Source organism: Argentina silus, assembly GCF_951799395.1.
Source record: "Argentina silus genome assembly, chromosome: 3".
NCBI classification, from domain to species: Eukaryota; Metazoa; Chordata; class Actinopteri; order Argentiniformes; family Argentinidae; genus Argentina; species Argentina silus.
This window is the reverse complement of record NC_139657.1, coordinates 5121027-5139212: the sequence shown is the minus strand read 5'-3', so window position 1 is coordinate 5139212 and position 18186 is coordinate 5121027. Positions and strand designations below refer to the sequence as shown.

The following is an 18186-nucleotide window of genomic DNA, read 5'->3' as shown; positions in this document are numbered from 1 at the left end:
GTGTGAAGGGTTTGGCTATTGGAACTCACATTTGCCGAAGTTTGACGTCATAAGAATTCAATTGACATAATCCCTACCCTTCCTATAGGGTTGACCCCACCTATAAATGGGTGTGAAATAACATTTGAATTTCAGTTTTGCTGACAAGCGGTGTCAAGAAGGGAATGGATACTTAGGGGGAGATCAACTTTCATTGTACAATGTTAAGAGTGTTTGTGGTGTTGCTACATAAACAATGGCTTGTCATGGATGCTGTTACTACTGGCCTATCAGACACTGATACAGTAAGATTATTACTAATAACAATTTCGCCAAACTATCCCTTTAAGTAGAAGGATGACCAAAGATTACGCAACAAGATTTCCCATGTAATGTTTTTTTTTATAGAGGAAGAGAGGAAATGAGTGGAAGAAAGGAAATGTAAGAACAAACATCTTTTAATTCAGTATTCCATGAGATAATTATTCAAAGCATACAACTCATACATACAAGCATACAATGAAATATAGAAAAACATAAAATGAATTCACTGACTGACCCGCTTACTCACCCTTCACTCACTCACTCACTCACTCACTCACTCATTCACTCACTCACTCACTCACTCACTACCTCACTCACTACCTCACTCACTCACTCACTCACTCACTCATTCACACTCTCACTCACTCACTCACACACTCACACACTCACTCACTCACTCACTCACTCACTCACTCACTCACTCACTCACTCACTCACTCACTCACCCTTCACTCACTCACTCACTCACTCACTCACTCACTCACTCACTCACTCATTCACACACTCACTCACTCACTCACTCACTCACTCACTCACTCACCCTTCACTCACTCACTCACTCACTCACTCACTCACTCACTCACTCACTCACACTCTCACACTCACTCACTCACTCACTCACTCACTCACTCACTCATTCACACTCTCACTCACACTCACACTCACACTCACACTCACACTCACACTCACACTCACTCACAATATTTGTCTACAACTATTGTAAAATGTTAACCATTCCATTATGGCAGGTGAGGCAGTTATACCTTGGCTAACAAGTTAGTGTTTGTTGAACCCTGCCCGTAATGATTTTGCTACGGCTATAATTGTACAGTACTCTGTTTCAAATAACAAAAAAAGTAGAGAAAGTAAAAACATACTCAAGTAAAAATCGAATTACAGACAAAAAAGTACAAATCCTTGAAAAATCTACTCAATTACAGAAATGCGAGTAGTTGTAATTCTTTACTTTCCACCTCTGCCTGTTCCACATCATAGACAACATTTTAACTATGAATGACAATACAAGGACAGTAATCAAGAGATGATAAACATATGTATGTGCCCTTACTGCTCACAACGTCACCTGCTGCTCTTCATATTTCTTGAGTAGTTGGGCTGCAGGTTCATGGCTGTGTCTCATGGCTTCTTGCATGGGAGTGTTACCCCATCTGTCAAGTGAACATTTCACAAAGCAATGAGTGTAAGTCTGAGCTTAATGTCTTTGTACAAAGTGCATGCGATGGTGTGTAATAGTCGGATGGCTTTGGCAAGTGACTACTGATCCAAAATAATTAGATGGGGTAATATGATGGAAACCTATCCAGTCCTTTTACCTATCAGTGGTCAGTAATAGCCATGTCCTTGAGGTGTCCACATACCTAACTAAAACCATTGTGCTCCAATAATTTCAATGCAATTAAATCTAAACTAAATAGTTCAAGATATGCACGCGCTAGGATTCAGGTCTGAGAGAGCACTAAAGAGGTCTCACTAGGGCGCATTACAATAGCCTGAAGAGGCATCCTCCTTCCCTTGTCACCTTTCCCTCATCAGCAGTAAGTGAAAGAAGATTCCACAGTCGACTGCTTCTGCTTCGGCTTTCGCCCATACTGTGTTCACAGATCAGTGGAGATGGTGGAGATGAGAGAAAGCCACTTTAGACACGACCTTACCTGTCCTTAAGGGAGTAGCTGGCACCTGCGTTCTCCACCAGGAAACTGATGACCTCAGCACGTCCCTCGGAGGCGGCCACGTGCAAAGCCGACCTCCCATCATAGTCCACTGCGTTCATGTCTGCCCCAGAGAGAAAGTACCTGCAGATCGGCAGGGAAGTCATGCATCATGCATAGGGCCACTCAATCCCAAAATGAACCCCCAGACCCCATCTCCTGCCGCCTAGACAGTTGTTTACATTTACATTTATGGCATTTAGCAGACGCCTTTATCCAAAGTGACTTACAACAAATACATTTGTTTAAGTAAGTGAATCATCTTAAGAAAATCATCATAAGAAAAAGTAATCATCATAATGCTCGGACCAGGGGCCATTGGCAGTCACAATGCTTGAAGAAGACATTTTTTTTTTTTTTTTTGAACAGTTGTGTAGTTCCGAGACGTCTTAGCAATTTGATAAATGACCTCTGATGGGTTTTCTATCACACTGTTATAACATTGGTATAACAGTGTCTAGGGAGGAGGGGGGTAGTGACATGGGGTTGATTTGGGATTGCACGTGGGAGTGTCTCACATGACATAGAATTCCTCTTTGACCTTCTATGTACTGTACATCAGCGCAGATACCCCAGTTACCATGGTCCAGCCTACCTTCGCAAGGACTGCATGTCACCTTTAAAGGCAGCCAGTAGAATGTTCATTATCTGATAACCCTGTCAAAAGAGAGAAGGATTCAAGACACTTGGCAGTTTATTTCTTATATACCTCCTGATTTCTTATATACCTCTTTGAAAGTTTGATTATGGCACCCTTGGCTCCATGAAAGGCAACATACTAACCTCAGACTCTGCTTTCCACTGTCTGTATGTAAGCACCTGTCTGAATGGGGTTCTGATGTCAAAACTATGCAACTGGAATGTTGAGATGAGTTCCTGTGAAGAAACCCAAAATATTCACAAATATAAAACAATATAAATCAACAAGAAATAAACAAAATCTACGATACTAAGGAAAGAATGAGCGAATTGTGATGGCTTCTCTACCTCACAGAAGTGGACAGCCTTCCAAGAGTTTCCAAAGGAGTCCAGTTCAGGTGACCAACACACCAGCCCCAGAACTCCTGGAACCACAGCCAGAACAGCTCCTGATTTACTGGACTTGGCTGCCACAGAGGTCTGCGAAACATAATATAAATCCTGATTAACTATATTTGAACATCCTGCAGCCTACAGCCTGAAGGTCAAATTGAAAGACACAATTAACAGAGGTAGTAGATTATCTATTTTAAGTGGACATTGATGTCTTCGCTTTTGACATTCCCCCATAAACACAGCTTGACTGCTTCAAGCCTATAGATGAATCCTCACAGATGTACCTTGTAAATGGTGATGAACGCTTGAATTTTGCATTTTTGGCACTCTAGAATGTTGACAATTTGGACGAGTTTATTCACCCTTGGCACTAAATGAGGTGGTGAGCTTACTGGTTGTAGGTGCTGACATTTAGATTGCGGAATCATCAGCATACCATAGTAATTCTAGCCTTTTGTAAGGCAAGTAGCAAATCATTTGTGAAGATCGAAAACTGCCTTGAGGGACAACACACTGTATATACATGTATACGAAAAAAACTCTCTGGGTTCTATTTCGACAAGTGACTTTTTAACCATGTGATGTATTCAGCTGCCAGTGCTACTACTGTATCTGTATCCAGCTTCTGGTATGTTTGTGTGATGGCTGGGTTTGAGCCTGGGTTGACGGCAAAGCCTACCTGCTGAGTGCAGTAGAACCTAGGCATTAGTCTGGGGAGCGAACACAAGTGTTGAGGTCTCTGGCTTGTAACGTGAGTGCAGTTCACCAAACCACCTCCACTACACCAGCCCTAAGTCGCTTCATTGCAAATATACACGGGGTGTACAGTTTGTGAAATGCTTAAAACAAACCAACCTTAAAATGGAACGTTTTGGAATAGTCGTTCATTCCTGCAACTTGCATCATGGAGAGCATACTCCGCGTTGCCGAGGGCGACAGCACTTGGTCACCTGACAGAGGGCAAAGGCCCCCGTTGGCTAGTGAGGCAGCCATGGCTGCTCCTGATTCGCACGTGACCTCCGTGGATGCACACTAACAGACAGTGAAGACTCATGAGAAATATTTTCATAATGACCAAAAAAAGGAAATGTGGAATTTAAGCATGTTGTCAAGCATTTACCTGCAGCATTAAATCCAATGTGGCATTTATGTCAACTACCTCAGGAAAGCACTGCAAAAACAAGTATTCATAACTTAAGACACAGGAACAGTACAAGTAGAGAAGGATATCCTTGTGTTCATCCATGAGCATATTATGTACATATTTGACAAAAGGTGGTAACTTACTTTCTTTTCTTGAAGGTAAAAAGACAGCGCATGAAGTCTGATACTGTCCTTTCTCAAGCTTTGGTAACTGGACGGTGGTTGCAAAAATATCATTAAAAGGGTTAGTTCAATCTTTTTCAATTCATAGTCAGATGGTTCTTTACCTTGAAAGTCGTCTATGGGCCAGGCGAAACTGCGATCCATAGTCAGAGTTGTTTAAATAGCAACAACTAACTTCAGCTAACTTTAGCCACCGCTAACAAAAAAAACATGTAAGTGGTTGAAGTTTGTGGCCAAATCACCTCAAAGTAGCTTCCAACCAAGGCAGAGAGTTAATTTAAGGTGATTGTGGCCACAAATGTTGAAATAGTTTTGTTCCCCAATCACTCCCATTGTTTTTTTGTTCGCAGTGGCTGAAGTTAGCTGAAGTTAGTAGTGACTATTTAAACAACTCTGAACCATGGATTACAGTTTCTCCTGGCCTATAGACTACTTTCAAGATAAGGAACCATAAGTTGACCAAAGACACAACATTATTCTAAGTACAGTAAGCACTCACAGTCTTACCACTAGTAATCAACCTCATTCAATGCAAAAAAATTGTTTTGTGGCATTATGTCACAAAATTCGGCAGAAAGTACCTTGTGCAGTTTAAGTTGGCATGTTCCTTATTGCAAAGTCTTCTGAGAGCATTCAAAACCTGCAAAGACAACACAAAGATGAAGTTGTCCATGGCGCTGTATGGTGTGGTAAGGTATGGTGTGGTAATGTATGGTGTGGTAAGGTATGGTGTGGTAATGTATGGTGTGGTAAGGTATGGTGTGGTAATGTATGGTGTGGTAAGGTATGGTGTGGTAAGGTATGGTGTGGTAAGGTATGGTGTGATTTCACCATACATTGTAATCATCACCACATCATCTGGCTACATTATGGCTTACCGACTCATACTTTTCCTCCTCCTCTGCAGCAGGTCTCCCTGCCAACTGTTAAAGACAATTACATGCAGACCTGCGTCACATGTCTTATACTTGAAAGTAGTTAAGGTGTACTTGATTTAACTTGCACTTGTAGGACTATTCCATTGGTTTTCCAAGGAAAACTAGATCAAGCACAGCTCAAGTATTCGAAAGTATTTTACATATGTATTTGACCCAGGTCTGATTAGGTGAGAGTGTAAAGATTATATAAAACCAAAAAAAAAAAATTAGCAAATAAAAACAAATAGCCTGTGGTGAGGAAGTGAGTGAGAGTGTGTTACCTGTAACAAAGATGTGGTAATGATGGCACCTGTCTCAATGAGGGGACTATGAGGAACTCCTGAGTAGAAATGCAGAATAAACATAATTGAAACACCTCATTAGGACTACAGTGGAACCTCGAGATACGAATTTAATCCGTTCCGAGACTTCCTCAGTCAAAACATTCGTATCTCAATTTTTTTTTTTAAAAAGGGTTCGTGTGCAGGCGGCTGCCAGTTCTCGCGCGCGGCTGGCACTTCTCGCGAAAAAAAAGGATTCGTATCTCAGAGCACAAATTCTACGAAATTTCAATTCGTAACTCAAAACATTCGTATATTGGGGCATTCGTATCTCGAGGTTCCACTGTATATGATAACTTCATAGTCTTTCTACTTTCTCCAAAATTCAGTATTGTAATTTTTCATCTGTGCACGCATGTCCTCAAATGGGCTTTCCCGATCCCATGCATCCAATCACAGCCTCTGCCCAAAAATCACACCCCTGTGGTGGCCAACAGAAGTTCAAATCTAGATAGATGTTTCTATGCAATTCCCATGTCCTATCCTTCTAGAGAGAGGTATCTGAAATAAGATATCACCACTGAAATGTCAACGTAATAATACGTTAAAACTAGCCTCATGTTCTTTGTAACTCCTGCTTTGGAGGGGGAATTAGACAATAGTTTCACCACATGAAACTTTTGATGTGAGGACTCATTCTGATCTTCAAAGCAGCGAAATTGTTTGTCCTCTCCATTCAATAAACCATATAAACAAAGTTGACTTCAGGTGAAATTAATCCAAAGAAAGAATTACATGGAATAGCAAAAAGATGCTGTCGAACATGTACCAATCATTTATCAATCATGTATCAATTATGTATCAATCAACCACTCATGATGTCAGCCGTCCATGGTGCTTTATTGCATTGCATTGTTTGTCACGTGACGAAAGATTTAACATGTTCCCAACCTTTTGTCCCAAATCAAAATACAAACAACAAAATAAAACATGGATGACTGTTTTTACTCCTACTGTACCTTGTTTCGTGAGAACGAAAGTTGACTCGTATTTGGAATACTCCTCTATGCCTACGTGTCTGTGTACGTAATCAGCTCCCAGCTGGTCCACTGCGATACCATACACCAGAGGCCAGGATACCTCACCCAGAACACAAGGCTCTGCCCAGTCCCCTAAAGATAACCTACAAACACACAAGAGTACCATTTTACAATCCCAGCATGTGAAGAACAACATGGTGTTTGATGTGAATCTGATTAATACTGTGGACTTGCTGCTAGGAATCTGGCAAAGTGCTCTTTATACCCAAAGAGTAAAAAGTTAATAAATCTACCAAATATGATTTTCCATCCGCATTAAATAGAAAATAACAAAGAAAATAGTCATTTTTACTGTGTAGCCTTGGTGATATTGATAACCATAGTATGTAAATATATACGAGTGTGACTGTCATGGCATTACCTCTGACCATCCACAGTGCAGATAGAGACTCCCCACTTTGTACTGCTCCCACTATCCTTGTTCTTCTCCTGCCAGGACAAACAGCAGTGGTTCTAAGGGATTATTGAGGCACACACACTGCAAGAAAAGCCTTAATTTCCTGGCTTGGTCAAAGGTAATATCATAGATATCATAGGTCATAGGTCATAGAGCTTGGTCAAAGGTAATATCGGATTGAAAAGATTATTTCAGACACATTCTTGGTTTTATTTCCTATCAAAGCCAAACAGTCAGTAATTGACTTTAATGGTTGTGAGTTAAAAAAAATAAAATAAAAAAAATAAGTTGAATAGTGTACACAGTAACTGCAGTGAAGACAGCAAAATGCAGACATTCCATTGGTAGCCCACCTTAATAGACGACAGCTGTTTACACTTCATGAAGAGCTTTTGAGTTTCCTCCGTGAAGGTGGAGAAATCTGGAATGACGAACCGTCCTTGCAGGGCTTTCAGGATGAGGGACACAAAGCCTGTCACACACCTACAGGGGCGTTCAAATGACACCCTGTTAATCACAGTCACTTTAATACCAACATGATGATGTGATGAAAGGAACACAACCCATTTGGTTGATTCAGCAGCAATATTACATAGTGCCTTAAGCTACCAATTTAAAAAATAATTTAAAAAAATAATAAAATGGTTGCCCCAGAGGCTACTGGACACTTTTGAAGTGAAAGAACATTTCAGAAAATTATTAAAAATGTAAAACTGAGAAGACCTGATTGGATGTGTTATCAGCCACTTTGCTGCCTGTGGCACGCCGAAATTCACTCAAATGCAAAACTTTATAGAAAGAAATGTATGTCAAAATTGCATTAAGTTACTAATCTACCCAGAAATACTGATGGTGAAAATGCCAAGTTATTGAGCTCTAAATTGTCGAAATATAATTTAGTATAGTGGTCCCCTGCTAAAATTTGATTAAATAAATGCTTATTCTCAAAAAACTATAAATGTGCTCGCTTGGCATAATTTTATGGGAACGTGGTAACAACATTATCATGAGTCATAGAGTTTTCTAGTCTTGCATTACTTTTGTCCCCAAACTTGGATTTTATTAATGTCATTTGGTATAACAAACATTTAAAGGCCACTCTGGACCGCGTCCCATGATGATGACATGACAAGGAAGGCTGTGAAGGACCCCCTGACTCAGCAAAATGTATACAAAAATGTATACAAACGAAGTCACTATCTGATTTGATCTGTGGAATTCATGAGTAACTAAACAGACGCAGGACCGTTCCGTCGTCTCTAATTGGCTAAACGATAATGTCAACGGATGACTCCCATTGGCTCAATCTGTAATTTATGGACACAACAGACTAGTGTGGCCATCCCCTTATGGGTCAGAGTTAGGGTTAGGGTTAGGTAGGGTTACGTTTGTCATGGGCAGGGGCTGGGGAGTTTGTCAGGATCAAGAAAGAATTTAGAAATGGTGACCTGATCAACACAGTGTAATGCAAATGCAGTTAGAAGCAGACCTCTGAAAGGTGTTAATGTCAACTGTTCCATCTGCGTCCTGCAGTTTCCTCATATGTAAGTAGCAGTCCTTGATTCTGGGGTCGGATCTGTGTAGGCCTGAACTCCATACTGTCTGTGTAGAAAGAGAATGCACGTAAACATACAGCATATCTTGATTCAATATGTCTGCCTGTATAATGAAATGAAGACTCTAATAACTATTGTTTGACCTGGATCCTGTTAGTTTCTGCTCTGATGAAGGAGGACTGATGCATTCTTTTAAAACATATTTATCTTTCTCTCTTTGAAAGATTTAGATGTTCATCATAATCAAGGGGTATATTTCACTACTTGCAATTTCTGATAATATTGAGTTTTAAAAACGATAGAAGAAACTGTTGTGTTTTGTTGTGTTGTGGTGCCTGTGCCTCCCCATCGATTTCATAGGTACCTCGAAAAATTGGTTCATGTTGACTCTCCCATCTGAGGCAAAACTGTCAAAGAGCACATCAGCAACCCTGGAGAGAAAGCAGATATTTCCATCCACCGTAAAAGTGAGGATGGCATGGTTAGGCAATAAGTACATAGCTGGTCAAGATAATGTATAAGTAACAGCACATCCATTTTGGATGAGAGAATTTCAGTAAAACTCACGCCTTCCTCTTTGAGTGGCCCTGCTGGTTCTCTACTCTGCCTGCGTTGTGCCAAGGCTGGGGCGACGTGGCATGTCTCTCCTGCTCGGCCTGGGGCAAAGGAGGCTTCAGAGCGCCATTACTGACAAAAGATGGCAGACCTACAGAGAAACAGCTGGTAAAAGCACTTCAACAGACTTGGTACAGGTGAGTGAGACACTGCAATGCAGACAATGCAGTGCAGTTATGGCCAAACTATACCACAAGCATCACTTCTCTCCTCAAACCCTAGTCAGTGTAAACTATTTTTACCTATTGATCCAGGACTCACAAAGTTGACAGGCCTCTGGGGCTGAGAGTGGAACGCATTTCTTGGCATGGGACGTGGGACATTCCCTGATGGAGCAGTGTCCTGAGGAAATGAAAAACAACAACACGAACATGCCAACGGATTAGGGAAAGAAGAACGTGGCGTTACACAGCTGCATACTTGTAGTATTTATGTTTAGCCACAAAATACGCCATATTTTGTCTTCAATTACAGTTATAAAACAGAGCGATGAAATACCCTTGTCGAGTGCGAACAGGATAATAATATCTACATGTCTTAACTGTCCCTCCAAAGACCTCTTCATCCCCACAACACCCCTGTACAAGTTTTTTTCCTGTACAAAAAAAAAGAAAAAGAAAAAAGTATTTCTTCGTTCTTCTAGCATTGTGACTGCCAATAGCCCTTAGTCCTACCATAGATTACTTTTTCTTATGATGACTGATGGATGGATGATTAATTTACTTAAACAAGGCGTCTGCTAAATGCCATAAATGTAAATGTAAATGTCTTAAATCTGTGAGCTAACATCATTTTACCGCATTCAAATGTACGTGTATGTTTTGGAGGTTAAATGTAGCCGTTGCCAGACTTTTCTTTGATGTCTCAGTAATCACAGGTGCTGTTTGGTGAAGGCAAGTTTAATTGTTACCTTAACAAGGCAACACGTGGGCTGACATTTATTCAGGCAGAGCCAACTGCAGCAACAGTGCCTGGAGGGAGAACCTTTGGTGTTTACGGGTGTTTATACTGGCCTCTGTCTCTGCACAGACTTGCTCTGTTCACCTCTTAAATTTGCTCTGTTTTGTAGCTGAAAAGGGCATTTCGAAGTACATCTTCTACACAATTTTACATCATCGCAATACTGTCATCCTCCCTTTCTGTTTCTGCTCAGACAACAGACCGTAACCTGATTCTCAGTGCCATCTCATTTGCATTTCTTTCAGGCATAAAATGGCCACCCTCCAGCAAGACCCTGACAATGCATAAATGTGTGGACTCCTTTGACCTTTTTGACTAGAACATTTTTTCCCCGCTTTGATCCAAACAGTGAGTGTGTCGGGGTGATGTTTGTTTGTCAGACTGGGGCAGGATGCAGCACGCACCTGGATCTCAGCACTCTTTGCAGGGGCAGGATTCCTATCCTGATGGGTCTCTGACATCACCCTGTTCTCTAAAGCACAACAAAGGACAAAGGAAGGAATATGATATGTAGTTATCCATGTCCCCACATGTTTATGTATTTACTTTCTCCAGTGTTAAATGGGAATGTAATTTGTTGCTCTTTTTTTTATTTTTTTATTATGTTTTACTGTCAGACATATTTGTTTACACAAGACATATACATACACAAGAATATCATTATCACCACAACTATTTTTGGGACGATAATGGAATTTGGATAATGGATAATCATTGAGGCCTGCGAAGAAAAAGTAAACTGTCACTTCTTTGCATTCCAACCAAGGTGCAAGAATGGAGGAGCAGACTGGATTAAGGAGGAGGTGTCCAGCCACTCCAGGGAGCACAAAAGAAGGACGAATGTTAAAAATAGGTGTTTTTTTAGTGATAAAACACCTTCCATTTCTCCCCCAAGAGTGACTGAATGCCTCTTCCTTAAGAAGTCATATCAAAACAGAACTGTCTCCTTTACTGGTGCACAGTGAGTTATTTTCCATTGGTCTAGCCTGTCACGACGATCCTGTCACTAACTGAAATAGTTCTTCAAACCTCAAGAAAAGCCCACAGAGCAACACTCTCAGCACAAAACACATACAACTCTAGATTCCATGGTAAATCCGCACAGGATTTAACGATTGTATTTTTAACTTTCGCTCTCGAGAGGAGGCACTCATTAAGTTACCACACAAACAAAAGAAAGTACTGTATATGTTGCTCCCCTGTAATGCCAAAGTATGCTTCTTTACTCCGGTGACACTGATCTATCCAGTGCAAATCACAGAAGGTGGGATGCGCACCATGAAAGCTTTCCGTTATGAAAACCCAAGATCGGCTGATAAATAACAATAAATAAAAGTTATTTGAATACATTTGTTTTACCCCCCCCCCCCCTCAAGAATCTTGTTTACTGGAGGACTTTGTTCCTGTACCGTTAGATTGGAACATTCCAGCCAGAAGAATGCAGAATTAATTTCCCCTGAGATCAGAATGAGGTAGAGAGAGTAGACTGCATGACAGCGACCTGTACAACATATTGTACTTGGGCTTGTGAGGAAAATAATTATCCTAAGAAGTGGCATTGCTCGCACAGAGTAAGTGTATGAGCAATGTTTCATATGTCAACAACGTTACGACATTATTTTTTGCAACAGGTGAAATATAACAGTCATACGGTATGTGTGGCTCATTGATGTCCTTACAATGTTTAGCAAAGTGGTACGCGCACATCTCAGAGAAAAGACTTGGCCGAGGTGCTAGATTCGAGACAACAATGTGTTTTTGTATTGTGTTTGTACATGTTTTTCATTTCCTTACAATGACAGTAATGGTAATATTGGACCATATGGCCTTTGAATGGCTTTACTGGCGTTCGAATGGCTTTACATTGTGAAAACTAATGTTTCGCTGGCTGGCAACCGCTGGTAAACATCTGGTGCTGCATCATTTAATCTGGACTTGATTTTGAGACCAGGCCACACCTCCTTCCTCCCTCACATGTTGTTGGCCCTACAGCCACAACCACAAGCTTCGTTTTAATGGCTGGTGTCTGGCCAGTGTGGATCCCACCGGTTCACTATTCTACGCGGCTGTCCTTATTATAGCCGCTGAGACCAGACTACACCCACAATCAAAAACCCTTGAGGCCCAAAAATCACAGGGTGGGAAAAAAGCCACATGGTTCACATCACAAGCACGAACCCAAGTGCGCGTGGACAAAATATGCATGCGTTACCTGTCATGTCCTCCTCCTTGTTTGGCTCCAGTAATTTGTTGCCGTCCAAACCCCCATAGCGTTTTCTCCATTTACGACGCAGGGAAGGAGTTCTCTGGAAGCTAGAAAACACATTATGAACATTCAAGCTGCAAAATGCAGGTATAATACCTTTATTCTGTCATGTGTGAAACAACGTCACTGTTAAGGTGAAAAAATGACATGGTCTCTCCACCAGTCAGACACAATCTCACAAAAGGAAAATGACAGTCAACACAAGGACATAAATTTAGCCTGATCCTAGACTAAAAAGCATCTTTAAATTAGATTCTCCATTGGAGGTATAATTTAGTCCAGCTCTATGTTCAGCTCTAGGCTCTATGGTAATAACAAGCCGTGTCACAATAGCAATGCATTAGAACCATTGAACGCAACTAAAACAAGTCTAGTCTAGTGATGAGAGAGTTAAGTAGAGTGTCCGGGAGAGACACAGTGATCAATCGTCAGCGTCCCCACTTAAAGCAGCACCTGGCCTGCAGGTTCCTTTTTGTGTTCGCTGCCCTGCCTTCAGATAGTTAAACTATACTGCCACGTCTCAAGATACCATATGCATAAGCAAAAAACAAAGTCTCATCCAATAAAAAATTTTCAGTGACTGGCTAATGTGCATTTCTTATCAATAACAACCCATTGCCATTACTCTTTACAAAGGTAACCAGTTAAGGGGGCTCGTCTTTGAGGATCACAAGTCACAAAGATAAGCTCCAAGTTGAGCCTCAGTCCATTTGGAACCTGTAAAAATGTTTATTCTTACCAGAGATAAGGATTTTCCTCTGTATCTGGGCTTGAAGTGTTTTCCATTGAGGGATACCACCGTCACAGGATTCTTACCCCGCAACACTTCAGATCAGTATCTAGCAAACCTCTGAGACGAATGCAGGCAGTATCCAGAAGAGTTTCTCCAGTCTCCCTCTACAGGCCAACTTGTGTGTGTGTGTGTGTGTGTGTGTGTGTGTGTGTTTGTGAGAGAGAGAGAGAGAGAGAGAGAGAGAGAGAGAGAGAGAGAGTGTGGGTGGGGGGGGGGTTGTGGGTGGGTGTGTGATGTGGGCTATGCTGCATGCAGTGAACTTTTTGAATGAATGGCATGGGGTGAAAGTGGAACCACTTAGAAAGGACGTGGAACGTCATAGGGCGTATCCAGACACAGAAATAAATTACTCTTGTGTGCATATAGTTTTAAACATATTTGAAGCTGTATGTTGTTTGTTTGTTTACAAACAATGGATGAAACAACCTTACATTTTGGGTTTGATGGGGCAAGACAATTATAAGTTCATGAGGCTATAATAACTATTTCTCCAAGAATCAATGAATATCATTAATTCAGTTTACAGATTGTACGTTAAAGATACAAGAACAGATACAGAACGTTTGTCACTAATTCTTTATATCACATTTTGGCTTGAATGTTAACTCTATGGTTTGTGATATAATTTGTATTGCTTTTGTGCTATCATTTATATTGTATCTCATTGGACAAAAAAGTACATTGCTCATGGGTGCGAGGAAGTGTGCCCCTGAATGCCCAATCAGGTATTTCTGTCTATTTAGGGGACCACACTACCACACTAATGGATCACACTAATAGGCTCACAAAAACCAACACAAAAACCAATTCGATTTCAGTGCAGGATTTGAAAACATTCACATACATTGCACGGGGTTGATTCCAATGGGGCCACACACACAGCCACACACACACACACACACACACACAGCCACACACACACACACACACACACACACACACACACACGTGATTTTGTGGTAGAAGAGAACTTATGGAAAGATAATGAGTCAAATTTCACCTCAAACCTCTTTTGACCGTTTCTACACTCAATCCCCAGGAAGCATTACGCATCAAAATCAGTTTCTTCTTCGATCTGAGTCCATAAACCCCTGGGGTTTATTTTCAAATGGAATCAAACTAGCGTGGAAAATCATAATGATTTGGAGAGGCTGAAGTTCCGGATTTAATTAAAGCCCTGTTTTGTGCAAGTCACTGCTATTTTACATTCTTGGGCTTTCATTTGATGTACAACAACTCTTGGGGGATAGGGAGATAGGGGGTCTAAAGGAGGTTGGAGAGTATGCAATATCCTCTACAACATATTGTTTTTATTCAAATGTTTTTTTCATTCACTTTGAGGTGAGGTGTCAACGATTGGGATTCAATTAAAGAGAAACTGAACTTTTAAATGTTGTATTACAATCCATGGGGACTATGAGCTGACCAAACTCAAGGCAATTGATACAAGTTAATCATGGTAATTGGTTCAATTTCGCTACTGCCCACCTCCCTACCTGCTCCATTGAACTGTGGGACTAAAATTGGAAAGGACTCCCTCAATAGTATGCAGCGAATTAAATACTACATAGATACTCACGCAGTGGCATTTCACAGCTCTCTACTGGGGTACGGAAGTGCGTTTTCCAAACACAGTTTAACTGTATTTCCAAAAGGTTTGTGGTCACAGTTCAAGTATTAAATAAAAGTATTACGTCATTGGGCTGCTATTTCATTGTTTTTTCAACTTAGTTGTTGTTACATTGGTATCACTGTGTCCTGTTCCGAGCGCTCCTGTGGTTACATTTGTATCCCTTACGCGGTGCGCACTAGCGAACAAAGATGAAAGGTTTCATAACCAACTGTTCCCATTTTTGGCTTGCCTTATTATAATCAGTCATATGCACTGCGAAATACAAGGCCGCTTTTGAAGACAGGATCATCTCAACGTTTTAGCGATACCGTCATAATATTCCAAAATGCGCGAAGTGTGCTTTTAACCTGGAGTTTTAAAGTGTTAAAAGTGTTGTTTAAAGTGGAGTTTAAAGTGTTTTAAAATGTTGTCGCATCCAACAAAATGTATTGTTTTATTGCTCTATTTTGTAAATTTGTAAATGTGTTATTGCTATTATGTTAATATTTTGCTATTTTGTAAATGTTTGTCAATATTTGATATTGTTTTTTATGTCCCATGCACGAACCTCACCAAGTCAATTTCCTGTATGTGAAAATATACTTGGCTAAATAAAAGAATTCTGATTCTGATTCTGGTGAGAAGAGCATGTTACTGCGCCCGCCGACGTGATGCAATCAGTGATATCAATGATGTTTATGGATGCAATTGACGCGATCTGCGAGTGAGATTGTCTCACAAATGTCAATGAAATCTGGAAATGCCTGAGACAAGGTCATTCTTTTCAGTTTACTGTCCCCCTTTCTAAAAACAAAATTAGCACAGGCTATTAGCACAGGTTATGATGATATATTTGACCTGTCCTTCTTATTAGATTCCTTGAGTAGAGTAAACCAGCTGGCTAGCTGAACTAAGCTAGTTTTCGTCCTCATTACCAAACTTAATAAATACTATTAAGTTCAAAGCTCATTTGCTAGTCATACAATCTTGTAACGAACGTTTTTGCTGGAAAGAAACTTGTCATAGCAAATATGCAAACAGCCACATTCTCAATTTTGCGGACGACTCAGTAATTGTTCATTTACTCGTGGAGCATGAGACTCTTTGCAAAACCTGTAGTCCATGAATTTGTGCAATGGTGTGATGATGCGTTCTTACAACTGAATGTGTTGAAAACACAGATACTCTCTTAAAAGGTGATAGTTTCTCAAAGCTCGCTACCATAAACTATTTGGTAGAAACTTGGAAATACCACAGATATGCTAGCTAGTTCTGTACCCCAGTCGAGCGTTGTGAAACGTCACTCCGTTCTGGTACCAGAGCGTCATATACCAGCGCCCGGGGGTGGAGACTTCGTCTGTTTACATTTTTGACCGACTGCAGTTAATTTTATCCAGGTCTTGTCACTACAATGTAGGGCCAGAGACAGTGCCTTAAAAACATCTGTAGCTACTGTCACTGCAATTCCCTGATGTTTGTCCAAACCAGTTCTCTCTGTTTGATGCGGGCAACATTATTTCGAGTGTTATATTCGAGAAATATTAGCATCCAAACTCATCTGCCTTCAGTGCCTTGCCGTAGCATTTTCAATCGAAGAGACCCCATACCAACTCGGCTGGTGAAGGCTGTCCTTAGTGCAGTAGTAAATTACTCTGGAAACCGCGAAATGCCCAAAAAAAACAAAACGGTAGGCTGCGCACCGAGTGCCAGCTGCATTAGTTGGCTAACCTGTAACCATCATTGTTAGGTAGCTGGTTAGCATGTCTGTCTGTATCGAGCAGACCGAGCTCTCGCAGCATTTTGTAATGTGTATGTCGTGTAGATTATTTCAGCCACTGTACTGCTAGCAAACAATTTCATGCTAAGTGTTTTGTTTCTCTCACTATTACCGAACTTATTTTTCAGAATAAAGGTTCACAGAAGCCGTCGGAAACATCTCCATCCTTGCCCTCGGGGCCAGTAGCTCGAGACAAGAACGGAGTGGTTACTATCTCAGTGCACGCGAAGCCTGGATCTAAACAGAACGCGATTACAGGTGCGTCCCCCCACCTTGTAAAACTCAGCTCGGTCAGTACAGTAACATGTAATTAGATAATGTGCTCCAACGTAGTTTATGGGGCGTGATAATTTAATTGTTGAATTTAGTGTTGGTCCCACTTCCAGATATCTCGGAGGACGCAATAGGTGTCGCCATAGCCGCGCCGCCATCAGACGGGGAGGCCAACGCTGAGCTTGTGCGATATCTTTCCAAGGTACTGGAATTGAAGAAAAGCGAAGTCGTTTTGGACAAGGTTTGAGTTGTTTCTCTCTCTGGATATTGAATGCATGCTTATGTCAGCCTCAATAACTTTTATATTGATTTTAAATCGTTTTTACATCCTCTTTCCTCAGGGCTCCAGGTCCAGAGAGAAGCTTATCAAGGTGTCTGCATCTCTAACCCCAGAGGAGGCGCTGGAAAGATTAAAGCAAGAATCAACGAAATGACACAGTGGACGATTTTTGAATTACTGGTTCAGACTGTTCAATCCCATCCAAATATTTATGACATTTATTTGTCATACAATGATTACATGCTGGAACAGTGCTCATGCAGGCACACTGGATAGGCCTATGGGTCTATAATTAACTTTTTCCAAAATGTTATGTTTGGTGAAGTTATGCTCTCCAGTCTCCACCCAGAAGCCGCCAACTAAACAAGAGTTTGCTGTCTCATGAAATGTTGTGCTCTGATATTTTTAGATTATTAAACTATTTATTACAATGAGTCTTGCCTCAAAGTTGTAACTAATTACTTATTGCAGCTGAATAGGCTTCTTGTTCATGTCCATGTTCAATGTTAATGCCCATGTTTCAAGATGGTATTCGATCTTCTGCAGCCGTTCTCTCTTCTACACCCCATGTCTGGTTTCATATGAGATATTTAGCCAGTATGCATGTTTTTCTTTGAGTTTATTGTCTTTTAATTCTATTTTCTACAGCCTCATGGGTATCCATTTCTGTATACTATCGCTAATGCTATATGGTAAATTAAATTGTGAGAGGACCAATTAAATATTTGACAAGATGTCAACAACGCCTCAGTAACTCCAGTGTCCTGTGGTGTGACAGCGGGACAGGTAGTCAGCTGGAAACTTGCATGCTTTTAATCCTGCTGTGTATGTGTTTTTGTTGACGAGTAGGACTTGCACCAAAGTAACCTTTACTTAGAATGACACTCTTAAATAAACGACTAGGTGATCATCAAGGATGCCCATAGATTTTATCTTTGGTTTGTTTTAATTTATTTTTGCTTATT

General features: G+C 40.8%; 2 protein-coding genes across 3 annotated transcripts; one reads left to right on the top strand and one right to left on the bottom strand.

The window, feature by feature from the left end:
- Positions 1-478: 478 nt before the first annotated feature.
- On the bottom strand, positions 479-13315 carry glsl (glutaminase like). Its single transcript, XM_083666668.1, has 22 exons — positions 13226-13315; positions 12433-12533; positions 10625-10692; positions 9503-9602; positions 9213-9351; positions 9010-9076; positions 8579-8691; positions 7443-7572; positions 7054-7121; positions 6612-6775; positions 5593-5651; positions 5273-5317; positions 4976-5034; positions 4356-4422; positions 4189-4239; positions 3924-4100; positions 3021-3152; positions 2817-2909; positions 2629-2690; positions 1977-2117; positions 976-1472; positions 479-564 (listed from the first exon to the last, which is right to left on the bottom strand). Exons 1-21 carry the CDS (start codon positions 13270-13272, stop codon positions 1376-1378), a joined length of 1980 nt encoding a protein of 659 aa, XP_083522794.1. The 5' UTR covers positions 13273-13315; the 3' UTR covers positions 479-564; positions 976-1375.
- Positions 13316-16274: 2959 nt separating this feature from the next.
- Positions 16275-17955, top strand: cUnh15orf40 (chromosome Un C15orf40 homolog). 2 transcript variants are annotated; one of them, XM_083666083.1, is made up of 4 exons: positions 16275-16578; positions 16797-16926; positions 17055-17143; positions 17283-17955. In XM_083666083.1, exons 1-4 carry the CDS (start codon positions 16363-16365, stop codon positions 17373-17375), a joined length of 528 nt encoding a protein of 175 aa, XP_083522209.1. In that variant the 5' UTR covers positions 16275-16362; the 3' UTR covers positions 17376-17955. The 2 variants fall into 2 exon arrangements, with proteins under 2 accessions (XP_083522209.1, XP_083522208.1); XM_083666082.1 differs by having other exon boundaries at positions 17055-17182.
- Positions 17956-18186: the final 231 nt, after the last annotated feature.